Source organism: Dermochelys coriacea, chromosome 10 (assembly GCF_009764565.3).
Source record: "Dermochelys coriacea isolate rDerCor1 chromosome 10, rDerCor1.pri.v4, whole genome shotgun sequence".
Classification (NCBI taxonomy): domain Eukaryota; kingdom Metazoa; phylum Chordata; order Testudines; family Dermochelyidae; genus Dermochelys; species Dermochelys coriacea.
Window position 1 is genome coordinate 2,677,472 of NC_050077.1, and position 18,868 is coordinate 2,696,339.

Genomic DNA, 18,868 nt, shown 5'->3' on the forward strand with positions numbered 1-18,868 from the left:
ATGTCATGAGCTGGTTTCCCTGGTGCAATCACAAAAACGTTTGGGGAGCACAGAGTGATGGGGAGACCAGGAGTGAGACTGTTAATCCTGCAGCAACATGAAAAGGGACACCAAGGAAAGAGTATAAAGGTTTGGAATGGACAACTCAACAGTCAGTATTGCAACACACTTCATAGAGAAATTATATGTAGATATTTGGAGCCAAGATCATTTCATATGCAAAATTATACTTTAAGCACTTCCTCAGTTCAACAAACTAACCTTGCTCAATTAAGTGAAAGTGCAATAGCAGGAATAGCACAATTTACAGTTGCTCACTTTTTGTAGGACTTCACTAACTATGGAAATGGTACTTAGAATTCGGACTGGGCAAGGACAGATAAACAAAAGGCTGCATTCAATTTTATAGGCGAAAGCAGCACAAAGTACCAGTGAACTTACAATGTCTCTCTTAGAGACTAACAAATTTATTAGAGCATAAGCTTTCGTGAGCTACAGCTCACTTCATCGGATGCATCCGATGAAGTGAGCTGTAGCTCACGAAAGCTTATGCTCTAATAAATTTGTTAGTCTCTAAGGTGCCACAAGTAATCCTTTTCTTTTTGCGAATACAGACTAACACGGCTGCTACTCTGAAATGTCTCTCTGCAACAGCCAATGGCAAAAAAAATGTCCCTCATGTCAGGCTGTCCCGACTGCTTTTGTCTTTGGAGTAGAGCATTCAGTAACTCATGACTACACTGGTGCAGTCAGCATTCTCCTTCCTGGGCAGTTAATGACATCTGACATTCATTAAGGATGTTCTGCTTTACCGTGGGCCTTGTGGAGACTCCAGCATGTTAAAGAGCGATGGCTAGTTTCAGTGCCTCGCCAGAAGCCTCGGAGTGCTGTCCCAGGCCTGCCAGTGATCGAGCTAACCTAGAATGTTGTAACTCACATGGCAAGCACTGGAATGGTAAGTGCCAGGTTTATACTGCAAGTCTCAGGACAAACCCTCACAAGCACTCACTTTAAGTCTCAAAGATGAGAAAACAATGCTCCCTAGTAAAATACACATCTCACAACTGTGCCACTCCATCAGCCGTGATTTATGTTGTCCAAACAGAAATGTACAACAGGGAGGCAGGAAAAGAATCAAAACCACTTTTAGGAGCTCTCTTCCCTACAAAACTGGGGTAAAAGACAATCATGCTCTCATAAAGCACTAACATTAGCAGGCCTCCTGTTCTATGTACTGCATGTACACTGAACAGACAGCTGCCAAACCGTGCTCCATGACACTGCAATGGGCTGCTGTGCTGACTACTATGTTACTTAGCTGACACAAAAATGATTCCTTGAACCCTAAGCACAAAGTCCAGTCATGGTAATAAACAGGCTCATATTTTTGCACAAGGGGAGACAGGGAGAATATGTTCACCTACCGATAAATGATGCCTTTGCTTTGTAGGAAGAATAGGCCAATAGCAATTTCTGCTGCATAGAATCTGAAATTAAAGATTTAACAGGAAGACTGATAATTAAAGCAGATAAATTAAAATGAAAAGCTTTCAAATCTAACTACACAAAATGAAACACACTGGGCCTACATCCCCAAAAGATAAAGGCAAGTGCGCTGGAAAAACACTGGACAAGTATCACAAAAGAGTGACATAGCTTCCCCTCTGCCATAGACTGGGTAATAAACACGATCAGGTTGCTGTGGGCTAGTTTGGGGCTGTCACTTCTGATTACATAGATCTCCATTTTTTAAAAAAAGGAGTCAAGATCTATGACTGTTCGTTACCATGGGGTGATTGAACACGACACACAAAATTACATGTCATCATGGGGAGGCCAAGAAGATAAAGGAACCAGTGGTAACTTGTGCTCAGAGGACCGCACCTGAGCTATACAGCATCCTTTGGAAAGGAAGCTGCTCTAAATCCAGCCTGTATCTGGAGAGGCTGTTTAAAAAAACAACAACAACAAAAAAACACATTTGGTGGGTTTGTGATACATTTTGTTATCCTCAGCCCAGATTATAGTCAGCAGGTACCAAAACCACTGATCAGCACCTGGCTGGCAGTTGTAGTAAGCAGCCAAAGACTGATTGTTCCTCATTGATGGCTATGAATGGCCCCTCCAGGGCAGGATTGAGGCATGTTTCTATGGCAGCATGAAGGGAAGCTCCCATTCCTGCAGCCTGCACTCTACTAAATCTATAACTTCTAGGGAGCCTCCAGGGCTCCTGGTCTGCCACCTTTCACCAGCATGAAATCATGTTAAAACCACTTTCCATCACGTATCCCATAGCACAAGGCTGTGGCTCTCTCTCAAGATGGTCCATGGCAAAAGCCCAGCCCAAAAGGAAAGGCTTGTTCCACTCGACAGAACAGCTTCACTGCTTAAACACTTCATAGCACAGGTGCTCAGTCAATGGATTAAAACTGGGGGAATCCAACTGTGGCCCCCAAGCTAGGGGAAGGGCTGCGCTGACAGCATCTTCACCTCCATATAAAGGAGTCCCTTGTGTTCAGAGGACCTCAGCTGCCTAGCTAGAGAGAAACACTATGCACGGGTCTCTGGATGGAGACGTGGCTCAAGGGAAGGACAGGTTGCCGAAATGTGGGGACATGGACGACTCTCCTTAGAAGGCCTATGAAAGCTCCTTGTATGTGACAATCTAGAGCCAAGGTTTTACACACAACGGAGAACAAAAGTTAGGCTCCCGAGTCCATATTTAAACATGTACGTAAGATGGTGTGCTTTCCAAAAGTGCGTCTCCCACTGGAGTCAATAGGAACTGCTGCATGCTCAGCACATTTGAGACTCAGGCCACTGATTGACGTGTCTAAGTGTGGGCTTAGGGGTGTAACTACGGGAGCCCGTTTTTGAGAATCTTGACCCAAGCGCACATCAGACATCACACTGAGCACAGCCTATTCTCGACGGCAAGGCACACTATTCGCTCCGAGGGCGTCATTCACTCCGCTTCTCCTTACGGGATCATGACTAGAAACCACAGACTTGAAAACCCCCATTGGTGGGATCAGGAACCCAGGGCTGAGCTAATCTAGCAGAGGCACCAGGCTGTTTAGGAGAGTGCTAATTGGAGAAGGAATTCCTGCTCACCCACGAACTTCCTGGTGACCAGCTGTGCTAGCAAAGGAAAGGCAGAGACAAGAGCACAAGGCAATGCTGTGCCAGTGGCACGTTATGCCGTAGCTTAAAATCAAACCCAAGGGGAGCCTCTTTGTAGACATGAGATTCATCAGTGTAGATTTACGTGCCAAGGGGTTCCAGTCTGGGCAATAGATGAGCTGGCCTGGGACACACACGTGTGAAATCTACTTGCTCTGTAAGAAGTTCTGCAGCTCTCTGACGCACTCAGGCTAACAGCAGGCGCAGGCCAGCAAGCACACCTGGGGGAGATGGTCACCTACCCTGTTTGCAGCCTCTCAAAACGGTTAAGTAGAGAGAAATCTGTAAGCACTCCCTAGTGCTTTTCAGGCCCAGGAAGCAAAAAAAACCCCTGCTCTCTGCAATTACTTCTGACCATCGGGCTGGATCGTGAGCATTTCATCTTTGCATTCCTGCAGTCCCTCTGCTCGCCCCCCCCCCATTCTGCAGGTCTCCTCCCTCAAAAACATGAACATCCTAAATCCACAGATACTCTCCACAGACCCATGAAATACTCCCCATATCCCCCAACAGTTGAATGTTAATACTGGCTATTGAACTTACACAGCATGGGGCTCTTTAAATCTGCCAACCTGTTGAATCTGGTACATTAAGTCCCCGCCATTCACATATTCCATCACAAAATATAAGCGATCCTAAAAAAAAAAAACCATGAAAATTAAGAACAGCAGCAGAATTACGAGGCCAGGGAATTGAGTGAGGCTGAAGATTAGGGGGTAGATATTCACAGCCACCTAGCTCCCAGTGGAAGTGCCACTTGTGCCCTCAACAATCTACCCCTAGCTCTATAATGATATATAGCATATTGTTGTCCTTACTGGGGCCCACCTTCCAACACGATGCAGACAAAGCTTGGGTCTGCATGATGCACATAAGGTCACCAGACCGATACCAGCAATTCCTTCCTAAGTGTGTGTGGGGGTGGGGGAGAGGAAATTGAGGTTTTGCAATTTGGTTTTGTCTGCTCGGGAACAAAGATGAGCCCTTTCAAAATATTTTGCAAGACATGCAAGTGAGCAACCTGCCCCAAAATAGCCAATGGATGGTGGAGGTGGGGGGCACACAGGTGTATTTCATGGAGGAGCACATTGGGCTGCATTCAAGACTTGGGGTATTTTTTATTGTGGCTGAGGAACAGGGTTTGTGACATCATCCAATTACAGGCACAGGGGGTTGGAGGTGGGGGGAAAGGTCCCCTGCCCAGGTGGATACACCTCACACGCTGCCACAAAGAACTTGAACCTGTGCTTCAACAAGAGAGGAGGTAACAGATCCAGTCTTCTGGTCCCCAGTGAGTACCTCATCCAGAGTGTGAGTGTGTGTGTGTGTGGGCGCGTGCGCGCATGTGCATGTCCACACGCAAAGGAAAGTTCAAAACAATGCCAGGCAGGAGCCCCCTCCACAGCAGGGCAGCAGAGATCTCCAAGGATAAAACAAGTGTCAGGGACTTGGGGCAATATATACAATTAAAAGGAAAATTATAGGCCGCAGAGATGATTTTTGGATATAAAGGAGCAGCCAGATACAGTAGTCATTCAGCAACCAAAACTTGAGAGGGGGCTTTTGATTCCTGGACTACAATAATGTGAAATATTTCACCCATTGTTTCCCTTCCCCTCTCTGCATTTCTCCTTGAAATAAACCTTGCCCTGTTTCCAGGACTACAAAAGCAAGGAAAGCAGCAGATAGGCAAATGTGAGCATTACCGCCATTAAAAATGATAGATGAGCACTTGGTAAACCAGCTCCTTCAGTCAGAGAAAAGAATGCCTTTCGAAAAACACATGGACACTGGCCACCTCAAGGATAATTAAACACGATAACCAAGGGCCCAGCAGGTGACAAAACATGAGATTATAGGCATCTAAAATAGGTTTAGACCCATCTGATGGCTGGAAGATTTGCACATGCCCCTCCATAGGTGTGCACACGGACATGTGCTTTGGAGGGAACTTGCATTCTGAAAGGACAGTCACACTCGTATAATAACTGGAATGTCAGACAATATTGCACTTGTTCAGAATAGTTCCCTAAAAGTATCAATCAACATCAATGGGGAAAAACATTAAAAAGGTGGCTACTCGATACTGCCAGTACTAAAAAACATTCCTTGAGCTTCCTTCGCTTTGGAGGAAAACAATGTTTGTGATTTAAAAAAAGCGTATAGATAGCTATAGATAGAAATATCGCTTCTTTCTTTTATATAGATATAGAGAAAGAGAGAAAGAGAAGTCCAATGGCTGACCTGACTGCAGGCTGGAACAGAAAGCTGCATCTCCAGCTAGGAAAAGCGACTCAGCCTCAGTTTGGAAGAAAAGAGCCAGGATTGTACAGGGAGAGTGGAATAACTGAACTCGCTGAGAAACCGCACATTCCACAGACATTCGATTATCGCCTGCCAAGACTTACCTAGGATTCTGATAAAACACACATGCCCCCTCTCACACCCAACGGCTGAGTCAGGAACAATGGGCTTCTTTGGGTTTATTCGGGTCCCTTTATTCTGCTGATTTTATTTACCATTTCTCCTGCCTTGCTTCACACTCCAACTTGGAGGCAAAGGCAGGACAATACCCATTATTATCGCTTATTCTTATGGAAGCGCCCATCTCTGTCCTGGCCCACATGGGAACAAGAGGTGCCTTTACGCTTGCTGGGCAGTTAACAGCAGTTCTTGAGGACTGGCTCGGGCTGGCTGTGCCTCTGGGATTATAAAAATGCCAGAGTCATACTTACCTTTTTCCAGATTAGCTGGAGCCTGCAGGTTTTTAGCTGATGGTGCAAAATTTCCCCATGATGCCTGAACAATAATTCTCGCATTCTTTAAGAGGGGGATTTGAGGTTTTTTTTTCTTTAATAGTCAATTGAACTAACAGCGCAGTCTGGGAACTGTGTTTTGGACTGTGCTCCCAGAAATCAGAGGGCTCGTGCTTGCATTTGATAATACACTCCGCTACACGTTTTGATTACATTACAAACATGATTACTATTTAGCTACTGTAGGTCTCCCAGAAATAATCCTGCACTGACTCACTTCAGATGCACAAAAATGATGTTTGAAAGAGCTTCCCCTGCCAAGTTTTGATTACTGTTCTGCAAAGCTGGGCCACACACGTTAAATACACTGAATGTGTTTAATAAATCCAATTGCTGGGATAATATTAAAGTGTAATCCTCTCGGATTCCACTGGCATCCATCTAAAGGACTAGACCGATTACTGTTCCCTGCTCCTGCTGACAAGTACTTGGGCATTTTCATTTACAAGTTGTTCAACAGCTGGCCAGAAACTGCTTTAAAAAAGCTATTTATTTTTTGCAGAAGTTAATAAAATGCCTATTTCAATCAGAAATTCCAGGATTTCCTATTAGCTTTCAGCATCTGCTCAGCTTCTTAATTCCAAGCAGCAAATACTAACAAAAGTGGTATTTTGTTACCTGGACTGTAACTCAAACCCTAGACAAGGGTCTTTCTGAAAGGCTGGCTGATAAATTTGCCAGGTTCCCAGCCTGAGGTGCCGCGTTTGAACATGTACACCTGGAGGAAGTGTTTGGTGCATGCAGCCATCTTTGCATGAAAGTCTGGTATAGGACAAGGCTGGCAAGAGGGAAACATATGCGAGCACCTTTCCAGGCATGGTTCTTTGGGTGCGCAGAGAGCACAGCGTGAAATCAGAGGCAGGCTCAAAGGGGGCTGAAAATCTGGCCACATATTTAATTAATAGATTTATTTACAGGCATTTCTATAGTGCTTCAGAACGGCTGCAATGTCTCAGTATCACCCGAGGTATGGAGAGAACTTGGGTGGTGGGATTCCCTTCTCCTTGGATTCAGATAATGAGGTATCTCAGGGGCAGGTCTCTACCCTTCACCCCTGCCTGAAGTGACTGGAGCTTCTTCTGCTCCAAAGCTGGTCTAGATACCACGGTGCCTAGGGGGGAACTCACGCACCCTAACTTTCGCATTGGATACAAACCCTTAAGTTACACAGGGCCTCTCTGAGGGGCATTTTGCACAGGGCTGATGGCAACGTAAGGATTGCCCACTTACCATTGTTTGAAAGCAGGAGTGAAGCTGTGTTAGGAATGGAGGCTTCCCAGCCAGAGCCAGCACTCGCTTCTCAACCATTGTGCACTCCACGTCATCGTCCTGAATAACGACGTCCTTCTTCAGGATCTTAACGGCATAGAGCTCATCAGTGCCTTTTCTTTCCGAGAGCATGACCTGTGTGGGAAATGGAAGAACTGTTTACACTGTGCGTGTGCCCAGGCTACATTTCTACTTTGTCATCCCAGATGCCAGAAGATCCACATAGGGATGGTTTATTTTGCTATGGCTCCCATTACCACGGTGCGAGAGCGTCTCAGAAATATTTACCCTCCCAACAACATGGTGAGGTAGTTTAATACTTTTATCCTCATGTCACAGATGGGGAATTGGGGTACAGACACACTAGGGTCAGATTCTCAGTGGTATCTACTACATCTTTAGGCACCTAATACCATTACAAATCTGGCCCTACATGCTTTACCCCAGGTCACACTTGGAGTCTGTGGAAAAGCCAGGAATTGAACCTAGATTTCCGGTCCAGGGATTTAACCACAAGACCAGCCTTATTCTCTGAGTGCCCATCCATATTTGGGGTGCTCTGAATAGAAGCAGCACTAGTGGATGAGCCTCACATTCAGAGAGCTTCAGGGAGTCCTCATCGAATACCACAGTGGTAAAAAGTTATGCAACTATCCTAATTTGCTTCCACTTTGTTTGACAGTGAATGAAAGGCAGCACTCTTTATACCCCCAGGGTAAATTGAAACACAATTATTCATCTGGCCCAATCACTCAGCAACTGCTTTACTTCATGCAGAACAAATTTGTTCACCTAATATTTTAAATCAGTTGTGTCAATCTGCAGGTTTATTTATTACAATAAATGGGGGCTGCCGTCTCCTGCTCATGTTATTTTGTCTCAATCAAATCGACCCCAATGAGGACTCCTGAAAATCCTGCCGACAACCCACAGATTATTAAGATACATGGCTTCAGTCTGGTGTGGGCTGCTTCTGAAACAAACTCCGCTCACCAATGGCCACGTTTTGCTTCCCATTTTCTCTCTCTCTCATTGTGTTAAATTCAGGTCACCAGTGGAATGGAATTACTTTACATTTAAAAAGAGACTAGTCACACTGAGAACATACGTTAGGATGTTTTGAAAATAAATTAGGAGAAATGAACAGCAATAGAGTGGAACAGAAATAACGTAAGACCATAGCAGAGCTGGGAAAAAGGCTAAGCAGCATCCCGTGGACTTTGGAAAGGCAAAAGAATAGAATCCCAGCAAAGATAACGCTGTTTGGGTGACAGGACATGTGACCCTAAGAGTGTCACAATGCCCACAGTAGAGCATCCGGATTCTGTCACAGCAACTTCTGTCTGGCCTGACCATCTCACAACACCTAACACATTGCTGTCGTGGTATTTCTCTACAAAGAATGTTGATAAGGTATCAAATGAAAACTCGTAACATACTGGTCATCATGACCATTGCATGATGGATATCCAGATAACAATTAAGAAGCTGTATCTGTGGACTGCAAATGTGTTTAAACCAACCAAACCAGGCACGGCTGATAAAGATTTCCCAAATAAAGGGACGTTGACCTACCTGTCTGCCCAGATCTCTCACATGTAAATGGAGCAGGGTTTGCCAGAGACAATGGGGATTATATTTGCATATTGAGTCAGCAGGAAGAGCAAATTAACAGAAGGATGAGAACAACAGCATGGTTTGTTTTGCTAAAGAATAGAGGGGAAAATGACCTTTTTTCCTGGGGCGCATTTCACAGGATAGATCTCAAAGATTTACTGGACTGTAAGAAGAGGGGGAACAAAACTCTGCGGAAGCAAAAAGAGCAGCACTGTTTACATCCACAAAAGCTGGATCCTGGCTGGCGGGCGCTTCTGACACAGAGGAGACTCTCGGTGAGCAATCCTGGTCTAAGGCAGTTTTAGACGTTACGTATAGTCACTAGAAAGCATGTTATACTTTTGTTTTATTTAAACCATTTTCTGTTTTTATTAGCCTCGCTTAGTATCACTTGAATCACTGTTCTTTATTAAAAAGCTTATTCTTGGCTTTACTAAATGTTCCTCTCAGGACAATATATTCAAGTGTGAATCCTCAGCCGAGCCAACAGGCAAGTATGTTTGTTGTCCCTCTGGAGACAGTGGACTTGGTAATTTCTGTGAGTGTCCAGTGACAGGCTGGACACTGCAGACCAAGGCTCTTTCAAGGAGCTCAGGCACTGACTTGCACCAAGTGTTCTCTGCACGGTGAACTAAGGGCTGGCAGAGTCCAGAGGAGCGTAGTGGGCTGGTAACAGACCGAAGTATCAGGGAGCTGATGCACAGTCTAGTAGCAGCAGCAAATCTCTCGCGTGCCTGAGGCAGAGGAGTTGCAAGGTAATTTACAGTTTTGGATGCCCCCAAGACAGTGTCACAGGAAGTAGATTAACTACAGTGACAATATCTATGTTTCACCACAGGGCTAGGAAGGGTTTTATTAAATAGGGGTCACGGGGCCTAATTCTACTGTGGTACAGCGATGTAAACCGAGAATAACCCCACAGGTGTGCAGTTTTATATTTAAATGAGTGTAACAGAGCAGGTGGTGTCTGAGTCTAAGATTAGTAGATAAAACCCTGATGACTGAGCATAGGTCAAGTGTTTTGGCAAATATTTGCATATTAAAATGAGAATCCCAGCTGGTGAGGACATTCATTATTACTCAGCTTAACTAATGTAACTCCACCACCTGACAGTTCCACACAGCTGTTCCATATCAAAGCCCAGCTAACTCATCCCCACAGTTTGCCATGTGGCAGGTTAATGGTATTGCCCATTAGATGGGAAAAGCACAGCAGTAAGACAGAGGGACTTGCCCGAGCCAGGATTAGAATCTCAGTGTTCCCAACTCTCTGCTCTTTGCTCAGACCAGGAGGAGACCACAGTTTTGTCTCCTTACCTGACAATGGTTGTAGACAACTGACCTGAGACAGTACTGGGCCACGTCCTCAGCCGGCATCACTTGGCATCCTCCACTGAAGTCAACAGGATTGCTCTTGTGCTTACAACTAAGCACGTGCTTAAATACTTTACTAGACAGCAGGCCAGAGTGCTCAGCATCTAGGAGGATCAAGCCCTCGGGGCCTGCAACAAACTAAGGGAAACCCTTGGGAAGATTTCCATTGACCTTAATGGGCATTGGGACAGATTATTATTCATTATTGTTAGTACGGCAGTAGCACTTTGAGTCCCCAGTCTTCAAATTGAAGTTCAAATACCTCAGCAACCTGACACGTACACGTGTGTGTGTGCGCACGCGTGCATTCACTGGGCCATGAGGACAAGAACATGAAGGTTACTAGCATGTGTCCTTTCTTACTTGGGACAATGTCCTGCACCCTGATCCCTTGGAGAGGAAAGAAGGTCAATCCACCCTTCGGTATTTTTAAAACCATTGCTTGGAGAAGGTATGTCCTGAAGCCTCAGAGGGAAAGGTCCCTAGTTTCCCTTGACTATTTTTCACTAGCTCATGAATGACATCAGGAGTCAAACTGGGGGTGGAGGAGAATGATGTTAACACTTCTCTGAGCATGAGCTAAGTTCTGCCCACCTATGAAGCTAGAATGAGATGTGACGGACAACTGACCATGGGGATCTTCAGAATATAATCACCATTCTTTCTTGTAAGCTTTAATCATCAGGGAGTTCCAAACATTGACATTTAAGTCATCACCATTAGGGTTCAGAGTGGACACCCTAACAGAGGCAAACAGCGAGAGTTTGCACCTCTTAGAGGTGCTGTTTTAGGCTGTCTGCAAATTCAGGCAGAAGCTGCCAGTCTGCACTTAAGATAGCCACTCCCTCCATGAGGGCTGGAGGGTCTTAGTTTGTTTTTTAATGAAGCATAAGATGTAGGAACAAGACCTGTTTAGCAAGTTGCCATGAAACAGCCCAATGAGGGACAGGGACAAGGAGCAAGAACCTTCTTGCATTTAGTCACAGTTCTCCTGTCAATTCACTGCATGACTTGAACAAGTCCTTTACCCTCTCTGTAGTTAGGTTTCCCCCTCTACAGAACTGGGATAGTTGTACTAGCCCACTTTGCAGGAACATTTATAGAGATAAATTGGTTATTTCCTGTAAAGTACTTTGAATATGAAAAGCGATATAGAAGCACACAGTTAAGATTGCTTTATTCTGTCTGCTTGCACCTGACCTGTAAAAGCACTTACAATTTTGCATGAACTAAGGAATGTTTTAAATTGATCATTGACATTATCCTTAACATTCCCATGTAGGCAGTTCAGGTTTATAAGTCACCGCAATTATGTTTTAACAGACAGAGTTGATTTTAATTGATCAAAAAGGATAGGCTTTGGTTCCTGAAAGCCATCTGAAGAAGGGAGATTATCTGGAAGTGAGTGAATAAACCATATCGTTCACATCTGGAAGGATCAGGGCTCCAGCTGGCTCAACACCTCTTTCTGAAAGGTTACATAGAATCATCGAATATCAGGGTTGGAAGAGACCTCAGGAGGTCATCTAGTCCAACCCCCTGCTCAAAGCAGGACCAATCCCCAACTAAATCATCCCAGCCAGGGCTTTGTCAAGCCTGACCTTGAAAACCTCTAAGGAAGGAGATTCCACCACCTCCCTAGGTAACCCATTCCAGTGCTTCACTACCCTCCTAGTGAAATAGTGTTTCCTAACATCCAACCTAAACCTCCCCCACTGCAACTTGAGACCATTACTCCTTGTTCTGTCATCTGCCACCACTGAGAACAGTCTAGATCCATCCTCTTTGGAACCCCCTTTCAGGTAGTTGAAAGCAGCTATCAAACCCCCCCTCATTCTTCTCTTCTGCAGACTAAACAATCCCAATTCCCTCAGCCTCTTCTCGTAAGTCATGTGTTCCAGTCCCCTAATCATTTTTGTTGCCCTCCGCTGGACTCTTTCCAATTTTTCCACATCCTTCTTGTAGTGTGGGGCCCAAAACTGGACACAGTACTCCAGATGCGGCCTCACCAATGTCGAATAGAGGGGAACAATCACGTCCCCCGATCAGCTGGCAATACCCCTACTTATACAGCCCAAAATGTTGTTAGCCTTCTTAGCAACAAGGGCACACTGTTGACTCATATCCAGCTTCTCATCCACTGTAACCCCTAGGTCCTTTTCTGCAGAACTGCTGCCAAGCCATTCGGTCCTTAGTTTGCAGCAGTGCATGGGATTCTTCCATCCTGCACTTGTCCTTGTTGAATCTCATTACATTTCTTTTGGCCCAATCCTCTAGTTTGTCTAGGTCCCGCTGTATCCTATCCCTACCCTCCAGCGTATCTACCACTCCTCCCAGTTTAGTGTCATCTGCAAACTTGCTGAGGGTGCAATCCACGCCATCCTCCAGATCATTAATGACAGGGCATCTCTAAACCTTGTGTCTCCACATTAAGGCCACAAAAGGGCTGCTTCCTTGAAACAACAGCAGGAGTCGTCTCGGTTATGAAGCAGAGGAATCATGATGTGTTTCAAAGCTTGGAGAGAGTTTGGGTACTTTTAAAAAATTCTGTGCCTGGAAGCCTCCAGGAGAGAGTGTGCATCTTTTTGGTAAGAAAGCTCTTGAGGGATAAACACACTGGGACGTTTTCCCTGAGGTATAAAAAAAAAATAAAAATTGATTACACTTCAAGATAAAAGTCACTGGAGTGTAGGGTTCAGTAACTAAATAATTATGTGGTGGATTCAGACACTGCTTAGTCAATTGGAGCCTAGCCCTCCAGGGTGAAAACCCCCAATAGATTGATGGATGGTGCCGAAGTTATGTCAGTGTACCTTTCTCATCAAATTGGAGGGCACATCTGTTGCCACATCAGTGTTCTTAGTGTCTGCAATGGAATGAGAGGCCACAATTTCCTGGTGTACAAAATTAAATGGGAAAAAACTGCTCTAGTGTTTACAGGAGCTGTAAATGTTTTATTAATGGCTCTCCAATGGCATACCAATGCTGAAATGTGTGGCATGCATCTCAGTGTGCTGGCCTACTGACTGCGATCCAAGCAGTTCCACACCACAAAAATACGGGAGGAAAACCAGAGTTCCTTCTCTGCAGCTGCGTAAGAAATCAGTGGGCACTTGCACAGAGAGAGTGTGTGTGTGTGTGTGTGTGTGTGTGTGTGTGTGATGTACGCTACTAAGCCCGAGTCAACGTTACTCTGTTTACATCCAGACTGAGACACACATGGGGTCACCCAAGCATAAATGTGGAGTTGCTTCTCTCAAGTCAGTGGAGCCACCCTGAATTCAGACCTGCATAACTGAGGAGAGGATCCGACCCTCACCCTGTGTGGAAGGTACTTTCCAGATGGCTAGGGAGAGGCATTCTGTGCAAATAAGGCAGTGTAGTGTCTGCAGATTTTGCTTCCTTGCTATACTCACCTACGTCACTTTAGCAGCACCCACAGCACCTCAAACCCTATAAATAATGGAGCAGAAGGAAAAAACACCACCACACAGGCAATTTATACCATTGTCTTCAGTGCCATCCTACTGCACACTGTGACTAAAACTGATCTATCTAGGTGCTTATATAACTCTCATCATCACAGTAGCCGAGTGTCTACTAGAACGTCTATATAAAGTGATTCAACTCCAAGATAAAAATGGCCACTGGTGAGCAGTCTTCAGCAACTGTAAATAATGGTGTGATGGGTCCAAAAATGAAGGCTCTCTCCCAATCCAGGGAAATAATCAATCCTAGACATGAAGAAGAGTAAGTAACCCAAACTCATTCAGCCAGGGGATCCTGACAACACCCTGATCTGCAAAAGCAAAAGGCTCAGGCCTTTCCAGAGAAAAGCCATAAAACTCCAGCTCACTTGTGTGACAGAGTGAGTAGCTGCAAATATGAATCAGCTGCATAAATTTAGCTTTTTATGATTTTGGTTAAACCAGAACAAACCAATGGGAGGCTTTGCCAACATTGCACTGTTGAATTAAAAACAGCCTAGGGAATAATGGGTCCCTTCTCCCCCTTCACTTACTAATGCTCAAAGAGAATCCCATCATTTATAGCTGCTTGGGTCTGCTCTGGTCCCGGCTATCAGAGCAGCCAAGGAGGGGGAGCACATTGGCCTGTCCTCTGCCCAGGAATGGGCCAAGAAGCCCTGGATTCAGTGAGGGGTGGCCTTAGCATCTTGCTAAGCACATTTCAGCCTGAGTCCAGGTGGAAGTGGAGACCAAACCCCCTCTCAATGAAATGTGATGCCATTATTTTACTGAGCTCCCATAGCAGTAACAAAAGCCAGAGGAGAACTGTTCCATCCCATGACCCTCAAGCCGGTCTTTGCGGTGACTTTACCCCTACAAAACACACTCTAAGATAGATTGCAATTCCTTTTCTGGTGCACGAGAAGCTGATATTTAGCTTGATTTATTCCTGTAACAGAGTGTATGTGCTTGGGAAGGTTCCAGCATAATAACTGGAGGCAGTCCAACTCTGGATGAGGAGAGGACAGGTTTGTTAAACTCCACCAAGGCCAAAATCTAGGTTTTCCTGCTGCTTGCCAGCTGTAGCATGCAAGTGAGGATAATACTAAGCAGTAAATGCTGGCTCTGGGTACCAAAGAGTTAACAAGTTTATTAAACAGGGATTCACTAAAATAGGTTCAATTATACTCAAACAGCTCTTACAGGTTGTTTTGAATCTAAAAAAATCAATGACTTGTTAGGTAGTTTGCCATGTATAGTAAAACATGGAAGTTTAAGCTGCGGTGATGCAGGCAGCGGAAGGAGGCTACTGTGACAGATACAGATTACTGCTAGACATGCTGCACATGTCTAGGGCAGAATTTGTTTCTCAGATCTGCACAGCAGAGCTCAGCCATCCCATGGAGCAGTTATGGGGAACAAGCAATGAACATAAGAATGGCCAGACTGTGTCAGATCAAGGTCCATCCAGCCCAGTATCCTGTCTTCCGACAGTGGCCAATGCCAGGTGCCCCAGAGGGAATGAACAGAACAGGGAATCATCAAGTGATCCATTCCCTATTGCTTATTCCCAGCTTCTGGCAAACAGAGCTAGGGACACCATTTCTGCCCATCCTGGCTAATATCTATTGATGGACCGATCCTTCATGAACTTATCTAGCTCTTGAAGCCTGGACAGAGCTAAGGAAACAAGATGCCCCATTATGGGGAAAAGATTGTTTTGTGCTGATGCCACCTTAGACACAGTGCCTCCCTGTCAACATGCCCATTTCGCATGCTAGCTAGCTCATAGGCTGGGATGGATTTGATGATCCACATGGTTAATTGTGAAATGTCCAACAGCTCCATCTTACTAAAGTGGAAAATAAATAATAAAAAATGACGTTCTCTCCACCAAGTCCTTAAAAGCCTTGAATCCTCTAAAGCGTTTTCCCAGATATCCCTCCGGCAGAGACACGCAGCTGGAACTCCTTGATTTCAGAATGTTAAGGAACAAATGTGAAGCAAAAGGATGAGAGGAAAAAAGTGAGGAACACTCCCACTCCCCAGAGAATAGCAGGAGCTGAGCTGGATCTAATCACATAGACCAATGTTCTGTTTTAACGAGCACTAATTAGCATATTTATAACAGTCTGTTCCACAGAACAGTTGCTGTCACATTCCCTTACATAAGCCACAATTCCAACTGAGGGGTTTGTTAATGTTTCTCAAAATAAAAAGAAGAGGAGAAAAAACTCCCAAATTCCCAGATGCCAAAGCAGTAGACTTTCAAAGGGATTATTTGTGTGGAGGAGGAGTGGGGGGGAGGGAGGTGTGGGGAAAGAGAAAAAAAAGAGTGGGCAAAAGCAGCAGCTAGATTTTAGTGTTGTTGTTTTAAACTGCAATTTGCTAGGGTCTGAGATAACAAACGCGAAGGCTCTTGGGAGAGGTCACAGCTGGCAGAGAACGTTTAGATGGTTTGTGACTGTGCTACGTTTAGTATCAATTTGACAGGGTTACTGGGGAAAGTTGAAGACCAGTTCCGATGTTCCTGGGCATGAGAGAGATTCGGATTGATTGACTGGCTGAGTTAAACTGCATGTGATTATTTAATACTGCTGAGCAGTCACTAATTAATTGTTTGGGGGCCCACTGCTTTCTATATGGGGCCGTTATTTTGTTGTTTAAAGCTAAAGAACTAGAATAAACCCACACGCATCTTCACTACTATTTTAGCTTTATAACCAAGAGCAAACAGCTAAAATGGACCCTCTCCAGAGCTGTCTCTTCGAGAAGCTCCTGGGGCAACTGCCTGGATGGAGAGTCTGGCAGCTTCTAAGGGTTGAGGGAAGGTAACACATTTGCCTTTCAGTAACACCTTTTGGAGGATCTCAAAGCCCCCACAAACATTATTTACTCTGTGAAATATTCCCATTTCCAGATGGCAAAACAGAGGTTGTGACTTGCTTGAGGTTGTGAGTTGGTGCTAGAGCAAGGAACAGAACCCAGACTCCTGACCCTAGTCTTGGTCTAGCCGTGAGAGATTATACCTCAGCCTGCTGGTCTGGAGTAATGAGGCAGAGCCTAGATTAGGAATTATTATGGACACATGAATGTCAAGCACAGCACTGTTCACAGATGTACGAACACATGGACCTCCTCAGACCGCACCTTTCCAAAGCTTCCTTTCCCCAGCACCATGAGGAAATTAAAATCTGACAGTTTCATCCGATCTCTGTTTCCATTGTTGTCAAATTTGGAAATCGCATGCGTCATCCTCTCCTCGGCTGCCTTGGCGCCTGGACCAATCCTGGCTCTCTGAAAAGGGAAGAGTGGCGGGAAAAAATCAAGTGAAATGACAAGAAAGACCATTTTTAAGAGTGAGTGTATGTTAAAGGGATTATTTCTAAGCAAAACACTAGGCTGAGCTGTGAATGCCTTTTTCATATGAACAATCAAAACACGACCCAATTTAGTAGGTTTGCAAACATAGTGCATTGCATTGCTCTCCATATTTTAAAACAGATCTCCTTGGAAAGTACCTCCCCATTACTCCTCCCTGGAGAGCTCAGAGGTAGCTCACTGGCTCCCTCCCTCCTCTCCTGCAATTTTCACAATATTGGGAAAAGCTAACATGACTGGTGAGGGGAGAGCTTCCCACAAGGTATCAAAAAGTAATTAGAAACAGAAAAAGACACCACCTAGACCACTCCCCTGGGGACACTACACTGCATATTTTCCACTTCTTTGTCCTATCTCTTTTTAAATGCCTTTGTTCATGGGGCTTCCACCATTTCCCCTGGGAAGGCATTTCCTTAGAACAGGGAGTCTCTAAACTCGAGCTACAATACAGAGAATATTAAGCCTTACTGGAATACTTTTAAGTAATAAATCTGAGGAATGCCCTTACAAATTGCTATCAGAGGGAGCAACCAGGGAGTGTCGCCAAGCATGCCACAGGTTAACCAAACATTTAAAACTCTGTTCTCCCCCCCAGACATGCGAGAGAATGCTTATCAGTAACAGCACACACACAATAAGATCTAGGAAATAAAAAAAACACATGGGCTTAGATGAGCTGCTTCCTTTACAAATGCAAACTGTATGCGTTGGGTCCTTGGCCTTATGCGCAAAGGGCTGTTAAATATAAACATATTGGAACAAAATAAGGGGAATTTTTACCCAGCCCAGACTTTATTAACATCTGATATAAAAGAGAACTGGGCTCCTCTGGCATTTCAGGCTGAATGCATGAAACCACAAATACATTTCTGAGAACAGACTCGACAGTGCTGCTTCTTCTGCATCCTCAAAGCAATCGCACAAGCTGGCTGAATCACAATTGCTTATTAAGAAGCCTCACAAAAGACATTTTTAAGCACTAAAGCTCATCACTTGCTCTGTGCCTTGTCATTGGTCCAGTGGCTATCTAACTTACTGAACCAGAATTTGTAAAAGCTCTCTCACAATGCATTCAGTTTTAATTTTTAGAAATATGCCACACCGTAGAGCCTGCACAGAGCTCAGTCTAGCATGAAATTCCATTAACCCGATTCCAGCAGTTCAATTTTAGTGTCGCTCATAGCTCCTCCAGATAGGAGGCTCACAAGTAATCACCAAGACTTTGCTGGTGCTAATTGGTTATTGCAAGGTTCTCCCTTCTGTAAAATTCTCCATTCAAGGTCACCTGCAGCACCTACTAATATCTGACCGAAGGCCTTGCACTGGAAACGAAAGAAAATGTTGCAAAAACCTGAAACCACTGACATCTAATTGCAGCTGCAATTCTGAATGAGTGCTCCAGGGAAGAGGTTGAAGTCATTGAGCGGCCTTATGTCTAAGACTGGCTGCAAATAGAATGACAGCCTAGGAGCTGTGCATAAGAATCTATAATCCTATTGTTTTTTTAAAAACCCACTGAAACAGCCTCCCGGAAAAGTGCAATTTTCATAAGTAATTTTTAGACTTTTTAACAATGTTTCCAAAGTTCTCTAGCTAAGGTGGAATCCTGCCCAAACCCATCCTATTTTCTTATTGTTCAGCACTAGACATGTGACAGTGAATAAAATCCAGGCACTCCCAGCAGAGGGCAGGTTTCTGCTTCCCCTACTTGGCCCCCTGGTGGATAGCTCCATCCTGCACCCAGCACTGGAGCTGAAATCA

At 44.8% G+C, this 18,868-nt stretch overlaps 1 protein-coding gene across 2 annotated transcripts in view; it reads right to left on the reverse strand.

Annotated features, from left to right (window-relative positions):
• PRKCB (protein kinase C beta) overlaps positions 1–18,868 on the reverse strand; it is a 244,315-nt gene that overhangs the window by 45,993 nt on the left and 179,454 nt on the right. For both annotated transcript variants that reach the window (XM_038419585.2, XM_038419584.2), the window contains exons 9-12: positions 16,877–17,023; positions 7,230–7,403; positions 3,727–3,818; positions 1,425–1,487 (exon numbers count right to left, since the gene is read on the reverse strand). In XM_038419585.2, coding sequence (XP_038275513.1) covers positions 1,425–1,487; positions 3,727–3,818; positions 7,230–7,403; positions 16,877–17,023 — 476 coding nt within the window. The remainder of the gene's footprint in view (positions 1–1,424; positions 1,488–3,726; positions 3,819–7,229; positions 7,404–16,876; positions 17,024–18,868) is intronic.